This window comes from Theropithecus gelada, chromosome 1 (genome assembly GCF_003255815.1).
Source record: "Theropithecus gelada isolate Dixy chromosome 1, Tgel_1.0, whole genome shotgun sequence".
Taxonomy (NCBI): domain Eukaryota; kingdom Metazoa; phylum Chordata; class Mammalia; order Primates; family Cercopithecidae; genus Theropithecus; species Theropithecus gelada.
The window spans coordinates 30,238,534-30,247,984 of record NC_037668.1 but is presented as its reverse complement, the minus strand read 5'-3'; the positions used below and the strand labels follow the sequence as shown (position 1 = coordinate 30,247,984).

At 63.7% G+C, this 9,451-nt stretch overlaps 1 protein-coding gene across 1 annotated transcript; it reads left to right on the top strand.

Moving 5' to 3' along the window:
- Window positions 1-4,760: 4,760 nt before the first annotated feature.
- C1QTNF12 (C1q and TNF related 12) lies at window positions 4,761-9,238 on the top strand. Its single transcript, XM_025381279.1, has 8 exons — window positions 4,761-4,916; window positions 7,201-7,317; window positions 7,404-7,515; window positions 7,601-7,752; window positions 8,185-8,293; window positions 8,589-8,679; window positions 8,828-8,906; window positions 9,044-9,238. The coding sequence occupies exons 1-8, from the start codon at window positions 4,761-4,763 to the stop codon at window positions 9,140-9,142; spliced, it is 915 nt and encodes a 304-aa protein (XP_025237064.1). The 3' UTR covers window positions 9,143-9,238.
- The last annotated feature ends 213 nt before the right edge of the window (window positions 9,239-9,451 follow it).

The window sequence follows — 9,451 nt, the reverse complement described above, 5'->3', positions numbered from 1 at the left end:
CGCTCTCCACGGAAGATGGCAGAGGGGGACCCCGGCCCGTGAACGACGCCTGAGCCGGCAGGGGCTCCCCGGGTCCGGCCGTCTCCCCCTTCTCCGTCGGTTCCGTGACTTGGCCCGGGTGGGATGTGCCGCAGGTGCATCGCGTCGAGGTGGGTCGCGGCCGCCGGCAAGAAACCCACCGTGTCCAGAGGCGGGCGGCAGACAAGCCCAGCCCGCGCGCGCTCCTCTTTGTTTGTTTTTTCATCGGTTTATTCAGAATTGCTCTATAATTTACCAATTGTATGTATTTAACCTATTGTGGAAAACAAAAAGTCTTTCATTATATCTTTATTTCTGAATTTCGTGCTGCTGGTGTCTCTGTGGGCGGGACGTGTGTCCGTCTCTGTGCTCTGGGCTGGGGTGGCCCGTGACCAGGGGTCACACCTGCTGGCTGGGGTGGCAGCTGCAGGGCAGGTGGGTCCCGGTAGGGAATCGCGTCGCTGGGGCCGGGTGTGAAGCCCTCTGCAGGACTCTGTCCCCATCCCGTGCTGGATGCCAACCGTGCCCTGATCCCCAGCGCTTCCGTGACTGCCTGCATCACTTCCCAAGCCTGGTGTTTCCCGAGGCTCACGGGAGGTGGAATGCTAACGAACAGGTTTATTTAACACACGTTACTGCCGGGTGCGGCGGCTTCCGCCTACAATCCCAGCACTTTGGGAGGCTGAGGGGTGGATCTCTTGAGCCCAGCCTGGGCAACATAGTGAGACCCCATCTCACAAAAAATACAAAACACTGCCTGGTGTGGTGATGCACACCTTTGGTCCCAGCTACTCAGGAGGCTGAGGTGGGAGGATTGCCTGAGCCCGGCAGGTGGAGGCTACAGTGAGCCATGATGGAGCCACCACACTCCAGCCTGGGCAAGGGAGCCAGATCCTGTCTCAAATGTTTTCTATATGTGAAATCTCAACTTTTTTTTTTTTTTAATGGGGACAGAATCTTGCTCTGTTGCCCAGTGTGGAGTGCAATGGTGCCATCATGGCTCACTGTAACTGTAGGGTCCAGCCCTACTGGGCGTGTGGGTTTTTCTCCTTATGTGTGGAGATGAGAGATCGTAGAAATAAAGACACAAGACAAAGAGATAGAAGAAAAGACAGCTGGGCCTGGGGGACCACTACCACCTAGATGCGGAGACCAGTAGTGGTCCCGAATGCCTGGCTAAGCTGTTATGTATTGGATACAAGACAAGGGGGCAGGGTATGGAGTGTGAGCCATCTCCAATGATAGGTAAGGTCACGCGAGTCACGTGTCCACCGGACAGGAGGCCCTTCCCTGTTTGGCAGCCGAGGCAGAACGAGAGGACAGCTTATGCCGTTATTCTATGCATTTCAAAGAGTTTAGTACTTTCACTAATTCTGCTACTGCTATCTAGAAGGCAGAGCCAGCTGTACAGGGCAGAACGTGAAAGCAGACCAGGCGCGTGACCGCGGAAGCACAGCATCACAGGGAGACGGTCAGGCCCCCGGATGGCTGCGGGCGGGTCTGACTGATGTCAGGTCTTCCACAAGAGGTGGTGGCGCAGTCTTCTCTAACTCCCCCGGGCAAAGGCAGACTCCCTTCCTGGTCTGCTGAGTAACGGGTGCCTTTTCTAGGCACTGGCACTAGCGCTAGACCAAGGTTGGCTAAGTAGCGGGCGTCTTCCCAGGCGCTGGCATTACCGCTGGACCAGGGAGCCCTCTAGTGGCCCTGTCCGGGCGTGACAGGGCTCACACTCTTGTCCTCTGGTCACTTCTCACTGTGTCCCTTCAGCTTCTATCTCTGTATGACCTGGTTTTTCCTAGGTTATAGTTGTAGAATAAAGATTATTATAATATTGGAATAAAGAGTAATGCTACAACTGTGATTAATAGTATATGTAATCATATCTATAATCTATTTCTAGTATATTCTTATTGTGTATATTTTCTTTATTATACCGGAACAGCTTGTGCCCTTGGTCTCTTGCCTTGGCACCTGCGTGGCTTGCCTTGACCTCCTGGGCTCAAGGGATCCTCCAAACTCAGCCCCCTACGTAGCTGGGACCACAAGTGTGCGCCACCATGCCTGGCTAATTTTTGTATTTTTTGTAGAGATGGAGTTTCATCATGTTGTGCAGGCTGGTCTTGAACTCCTGAGCTCAAGGGATCCACCTGCCTCGGCCTCCCAAAGCGTTAGGATCATGGGCGTGAGCCACCATGCCTGACTAAAATCTCAACCTTTTTTTTTTTTTTTTTTTTTGAGATGGAGTCTTGCTCTGTCACACCGGCTGGAGTATAGTGGTATGATCTCGGCTCACTGCAACCTCTGCCTCCCGGATTCAAGTGATTCTCCTGCCTCAGCCTCCCAACTAGCTGGAATTACAGGTGCCCACCACCACACCCAGCTAATTTTTGCATTTTAAGTAGAGACGGGGTTTCACCATATTGGCCAGGCTGGTCTCAAACTCCTGACCTTGTGATCTGCCCGCCTTGGCCTCCCAAAGTGCTGGGATTACAGGTGTGAGCCACCGCGCCCGACTGAAATCTCAACTTTTAGCAACCCTTGGTCAAGCAGTGAAGGCGGTGCCCGTGGCGTGTTGTCTGCACTGGCCCAAAATAAGAGATGATGTTTGACCTGTTGGGCCGGGCACGTCTGGCCCTCTGTCCCTGTTTCCCGTAGAGGAATTGTGGGCCCCTCTGTTCTTGTGGTGTCACCAGTGGGGGCCATCCTTGACCTGCCCCTGGGAGCACGGTGTGTCCCCTCGCCATGCAGACCACACTGTGGAGTCTTTTAATGAGGAGAGAAAAGCCCCTGAAAGGTTGATGTTCTGCAGACACGTGCAGCACGTGGGCTCAGAAGAAGGTGTTTCCTGTGTGCACTGGCAGCCTCGAGCTTCTCTGTGAGCGCATGCCCAGGCCGGCCTGAGCGAGAGCGCTCTGGGTCTGAGGGAGCCGCTCTCCCTGCAGCAGGCGGGCGGGCAGCGGGCAGGCGGGCAGCCCGCAGGTGGGCAGCAGGCGGGCGGGCAGCAGGCGGGCGGGCAGGGCACTGTGGTCCTTTGCCATTTTTCCACGGCCTGGGGGTGTAAGGGTGTCTGGGTTGGGGGGTGCAGGGGGTGAGCAGAGCCAGCAGCTGCACCTGAGCCTCCCTGTGGGGGCAGCTCACGGCTGTGGCCCAGGGTACCCCGGGGCCTTGGTGGGTGACCCAGAGGGTGGGGTCCTCTTGGTCGTTTTCTAGAGGGAGTGTGGGGACTGAGTGTTCCTGCCTGGGTGCCAGGCTAAGCTCATTTTAAAGGTGCCTGGGGATGGGAACAAGAAGCCACATCCTTCCCAGTTAGACCCAGCTGCACTCTGTCCAGCCTCCCAGGGCTGCCCGTTTTCCTGCCTGTAGGGCAGAGTTGGAGGTGCAGCCTGTCCTGTCTGGTGTCACAGGGGAGCACATTGCTAGTGGGTGACACAGAAAATTTGGATGCCCTGCCTGTGAGGAGGGGTCTGGTAGCCCTGGGCGGGGGTCTCCTTGGCCAAGGCACCTGCCCACCCCTCCCCTTTGCCCCAAGCCTGGATTGAGGGGTGTTGGGGCTGCCTTTCCTGACTCATGCTGGATGCAGGTCACATCTAGGGCTCACCTGCGGGCGTCCGGCAGGGCTGGTACTGTGTGGGCACTGTGCCATGTCCCCAGAGTCCTCCACCACCTTCACCAGCGGACACGGGGCTGGGAGGCTTCCACAGTGCGCCCTGGAGATGCCAGTCAGGCAGCGTCTGAGAGCCCAGAGGGTTCGGGGGCAGCCGGGGTCCCTGGTGGGTTCCCAAGCGTCATCCCTATCCCAGCCTGGTCTCCGGTGGCTCTGTCTGTGGGTGTGGCCTGGGGCTGGGGTCTCAGCGTGGCTGCCCTCGTGTCTGGCAAGAGGGGAGGGTCTGGAGCGTTCCGAGCTGTGCATCCGGGCTGGCATGTTGACCTTCCTGTTTCTTTTGGGGCCACTGTTAGCCTCGGCCAGGACCAGCGGCTGGAGGGTCTTCCAGCCCCACCTGGCCACCCCCTTCCTCTGGCCAGTGAGCCCAAGGGGTCTGTCGCCATGATCTGGCCTCACCTTTCCCCCGAGTGGGGACCCAGCCAGGCCCGCCAGCACCCCCAGGACCCTGGGCTGGGGCGGTGAGTCAGGGCGGGGCACCCGGGAGGGCCTGGGTGAGGAGGTCGTGGGGGGGCTTTGGCTGGCTGGTAGCTGCCCTCCTGGTGGCTCGCTGCAGAGGCTGGTGTGAGGGGAGCCGGGCTGAGCTCAGCTGGGAGGGAGGGCGAGGAGGCAGGCAGCTGTCTTCACGGTTCCCAGGATGAGGTGGACCTTTGGGGAAGCAGTGGGGGCAGGGCGGGTTCTGGGGAGGGGAGGCAAGGAGCAGAGGCAGGGGTCAGTGGGGGTCTCCGCCCCGTCTCCGCCCCTGGCCGTCGGGGCGCCCGGGGGCTGGCGGATCATCCAAGTGTGAGCCCCCCTTGAAGCCCGCGAGGTCTGGGGAGGAGGCGGCCAGGGGAGGATTTACTGGGCGGCGGAGTGAGAAGGCCAGAGAGGACTGGCTGGGAGCGGGGACCACAGCGGGACCCCAGCGGGACCTGAGCGCCGTCGCGCCGCCGTTCCGGGCAGGTCCGCGCAGACATGCAGCGGCGGAGACCGGGCGCGCCCCTGGGCCTCGCCCCCGCGCGGGGGCTCTGAGCGCCGGCCGCCCCCATGACTGCGCCCTGGCGCCGGGACTCGCCGCGCTGAGCCGCCTCGGGACGGAGCCATGCGGCGCTGGGCCTGGGCCGTGGTCGCGGTCCTCCTGGGGGGCCTCGGGGCCCGGCCGGAGGCGCAGAGGACGCAGCAGCCTGGCCAGCGCGCGGATCCCCCCAACGCCACCGCCAGCGCGTCCTCCCGCGAGGGGCTGCCCAAGGCCCCCAAGGTACGCGGCCGGGACGCACGTAGTCCCTTGTGGGGCGACTTCGGAGCTCGGGTCCTGGGGCGTCATCCCCCAGCAGGCTCTGTCCCCGCCGGCTCTGCCTCGGGGTTGCCCTTTTTGAGGCCTCGGCCACGGTCCTGCCTTGGGAATCTGCTGCAGCCCAGCCGGGCCGGCCTCTGGGAAGCCCTCTCCTCCTTTGCAGCCCGGACCTGGCCCCCAGCTGGCCTGGGGTGGGTGGGTGAAGGGGGGCTTCCCGCAGGGGTTGGGGGCTACAGTTAACCCTTTGAAGCCTGGGCCTGCCACGCCCTGAGGAACCTGTTGCTATTAAGTTAATTGCTGATTTGGGGGTGGGGAGGGGCTCCGGCAGCTTGCTGGATGGTTTACCAGACCCCCTGGGAGCCCAGCGCCCCATGACTCCCGCGGCTGGAGACGCCATGGTGAGCCTGTCCCTTGTGCTTTCTAGGGGTCCTGTGTAGCCAGCACCCCCCCCCTTGCAGGTTAAGTCCTCAGGCCCCAGACTGGCCAGGCGTCCTCACAAAGACAGAAGGTCCTGAGCTCACCTCAACTCTGGGCTTCCTCTCTCCTGCTCAGGGTCTTTCCAGGGGTCTTGGAGGGCAGCCCTTGCCGCTGCCGTCGGGGGCCCCAGGACTGGGAGGGGACCCGCAGTTGCCGGAGCAGCCCCCACCCCCAGCCCTCACACCTTTGATGCTGGCCTCCCTCCTCCCAAGGCCGCCTCTGCCACAGCCAGCCCGGCTGCCTCTCAGCCCACGCGGTCCCCCTGGAGCCCGAGGCCCCGTTTCCCAGATGGGCAGGCTGAGGAGGGTTGAGGCCCGGCTCTACCAGCTCAGGAAGAGTGGGCTCGTCCCCGGCGCCAGGGCCAGCCTGGCAGTGCTGGCACGGCTGGAGCAGTGGGGGGGGTCTTCAGCAGTCCCGGCCAGTCACTGGGGAAGGGAGGGGGCACCCCACTGCCCAGGGCCACTGCTCCAGAGAACCTGCAGGGTGGCGGCCTCCCTCAAAGGGTGCCAGCTGGAGGGCTGTAAGGTGTGTGCTCAGGCTGGCCCTCCAGGCTTCCAGGGTTGGGCGGTTCTCCTGCAGTCTGCTCTCTGCTGCCTCTGGCCCTCAGTCCCCAGACGGGTTGATGCACAGGCCCCTCCAGGGCGCCAGGTCCCTCCATCACACTGCGGGGGTGATGCCAGGAGAGCAAGCAGATAGTGGATGCCAGAGGAGTAGGGGGTGGAGTTGGCTGGGGAGGAGTGGGGAGAAGAGTAGGGGGAGGAGGGGAGAGGAGTGGGGGAAGGAGGGAGATAAGGAGTCGGGGGGAGAGTGGGGAGAGGAGGGGGGAGGAGTGGGGGGAGGAGGGGGGAGCAGTGGGGAGGAACGGGATAAGGAGTCGGGGGAGGAGTAAAGGTGAATTTGAATGCTCTTGGATTGTTTTTTCCCAGGGTGGGCCCAGGTCTGGGATGGGTTCACGCCCACCCTGCCTGTCCTCCACCCCCCATGGCAGAGGCCTGTCTGGTCCACTGGGAGGACCCACCTGCCATGTCTGGTCAGGAGGCTGAGGCTGTCCTCAGAACCCAGCCCCGCTGTGTCGGGCTAGGCCAAGCTCAGGACAGGACTTTGTCCCGGGCCAGGGTCCCTCGGCTCACCCTGCTCTGGGAAGGGGCTCTCTCCTGGCCAGGCTGCGCACTTCCTATCGCTTCCACCTGCAGGCCAGGCTGTCCCCAGCCCAAACCTCCTTAGCACATCTCCTCTGACTATGGGGGCTGGGGTGGCTTAAGAGAGGGTGATTGGAGGGCTGGAGAGGGTGGCAGGCCCTATCTGACCCTTGCTTGAACTGGGTGGGCTGGCCCCAGCTGCCTGGACCTGAACCTGAGGACTGGGGTGAACTGGAAGGCAGAGGGTCCTTGGCGGGAAGGTCCGTGCCCGCTGCTCCCCTGTCAGCAGCCACTCTTGGCCTGGCGTCTCTGGGACTCTCAGGCTGGTGGAAAACCCTCTCCTGTCCTCCCCACATTGTCCCGTCCGTGTCCCTGCCTCAGCCAGGACCAGGCCCCTGTCGGGCTCAGGGCATCAGGCTCTGGCTGCATCCACAGAAGCCCTGCGTGTGTGCACTGCTGGTGCCCCTGGCATTGGAACGTCCAGGTTCTGAGTCCCCCAAGGGCGGCCATGGGTCTTTCTTGTGGCTGGTGATGCCTTCCCTGGGTCTGCCCTGAGTGGCCCCCGCTGCCCTGGGTTCCCAGCTCTCTGCAGGGCGCAGCCTCAGTGTGCTAGCCCCGTCCCGCCTCTTCAGCCATCCCAGGCCTCAGGACCTGAGCTCTCCGATGCCCACATGACATGGCTGAACTTTGTCCGGCGGCCGGACGACAGCGCCTTGAGGAAGCGGTGCGGAAGCAGGGACAAGAAGCAGGTGAGCCCCGTCCGGGCTGCTGTGGGGTCTGAGCCTGGGACAGGGTCCCACTGGGACACTTACCTTCTTCTTCTGTCTTCCTCCAGCGGGACCTCTTGGGTCCCCCAGGACCTCCTGGGCCCCCCGGCCCCCCAGGACCTCCAGGTGCAGAAGTTACCCCGGAGATTCTGCTGCGGGAGTTTCAGGAGCTGCTGAAAGGTCAGCCGCCCCGCACTGCTCAGAATCCCGACATGCCTGGGCCCCACGCTGACCCTGTTGGCGGCCTGTGCCCTCCTCCCCACAGAGGCCACGGAGCACCGGTTCTCAGGGCTCCTGGACCCACTGCTGCCCCAGGGGGTGGGCCTGCGGCTGGTGGGAGAGGCCTTTCATTGCCGGCTGCAGGGCCCCCGCCGGGTGGACAAGCGGACACTGGTGGAGCTGCATGGTTTCCAGGCTGTGAGTGGGGCCAGGAGCCCAGAGGAGGGCACTGGGTGGGGCCCCACAGGCAAGACGGGACCACACACACTGTCTGACACTCACGGGGCACCCACGTGAGTTGGGAGTTGGGAGGGGCTCGGAGGGCGAGGGGCTGCCTCGGGTGAGGGTTGGGAGGCCCTGGGGTCCCAGACCACACCTTATGCCCAGACCGAGGATGGGTCCCCGGTGGCCGGGAGGCAGGGAGACCCTCCTGGGTGTGGACTCGAGGGTCAGTCCTGTCGGTGCCCGTGGACTCGAGGGTCAGTCCTGTCGGTGCCCGTGGTGAGAGTGAGGGTCCTGGGGAGTCCTGCCCTAAGTGAGGGGCTGTTGGTTGCAGGCACCTTCCCCAGGCGGGGTCTGTGGGGTGGGGACCAGGCCCTTCACTGGCCGCTGACCCACTGCCCCTCACAGCCTGCTGCCCAAGGCGCCTTCCTGCGAGGCTCCGGTCTGAGCCTGGCCTCAGGTCGGTTCACAGCCCCCGTGTCCGGCATCTTCCAGTTCTCTGCCAGTCTGCACGTGGGTGAGCCGGATGGGGCTGGCTGTGCCGTGTGCTGTGACGGGGCTGGGGCTGAGCTTTCTGGGGGTGCCTGGCATCGCCAGCCCCGGGCACGGGTCCCATTAGAGATCTGCCCCCTGCCCCATGGGGGCCTTGGACTGGGCATGGGGTCCCTGCTGCACACCCGGCCTCAGGCCTCCCCTCCCCCAGCCCCAGCAGCCACTCCTGGGCCTGTCCTGGGCGGTGTGCCCTGAAGCCCCTCCCCACTGGCCCCCACCCCGCCCCCCATGCACCACCCTCCCCAGGGCTGTCTCCGCAGACCACAGTGAGCTGCAGGGCAAGGCCCGGCTGCGGGCCCGGGACATGGTGCGTGTTCTTATCTGCATCGAGTCGTTGTGCCAGCGCCACATGTGAGTGACCTCAACCCCCGCTTCAGGTGGCAGTCCCGGGACCACCCTTGGGCGGGGCTCACGGGCCACACAAGTCTCTGGGCCCCGGGGGGGTCTTGACCCCCTGGACCTGCAACGCCTCCCCCTTGCCCTGTGGGGCTGTGTTCAGGTCCCTGGAGGCAGTCTCAGGCCTGGAGAGCAACAGCAGGGTCTTCACGGCACAGGTGCAGGGGCTGCTGCAGCTGCAGGTGAGGCCGGGCCTGGTGTGAGCAGGAGGGCTCAGGTGCACTCAGGGTGCAGACCTCTGGGGCCTCAGCACCTCCTAGCGCGGCTGCCGGGTGGCTGGGCTGTGGCCGCGGTTGTGACGTCCCCATGCTTCTTACAGGCTGGACAGTACGCTTCTGTGTTTGTGGACAATGGCTCCGGGACCGTCCTCACCATCCAGGCGGGCTCCAGCTTCTCTGGGCTGCTCCTGGGCACGTGAGGGCGCCGAGGGGGGCTGGGCGAGGAGCTGCCGCCGGATCCCGGGGACCCTCCCACTGATGCCTGTGGTCACCACAATAAAGAGCCCGCCGCCCTCGGGTGCTGCCTGGATGTTTCACTGGGGGTGGAGGCCAGGCTGCTGAGGTCGGCAGGGGATGGGCGCGGGCAGAAGGGTGCTGTTCACATGAGAGCCTGGTAGTCTGGAGTACGGGCTGTGGAGCCTCCCTTGGGCCCAACTTGTCTGGCCTGGGGTTATGGTGATGGCCAGAGGCTGGGCTCTGCCCTGGCAGCCCCTGCAGGGGCAACATCA

Bases quoted from the DNA above. Each gene is read 5' to 3' on its own strand.
- C1QTNF12 (XM_025381279.1), top strand. From the start codon at position 4,761: ATGCGGCGCTGGGCCTGGGCCGTGGTCGCGGTCCTCCTGGGGGGCCTC. The intron at 4,917-7,200 runs GTACGCGGCCGG...CCGCCTCTTCAG, and splicing joins GGCTGCCCAAGGCCCCCAAG to CCATCCCAGGCCTCAGGACC. The intron at 7,318-7,403 runs GTGAGCCCCGTC...GTCTTCCTCCAG, and splicing joins GAAGCAGGGACAAGAAGCAG to CGGGACCTCTTGGGTCCCCC.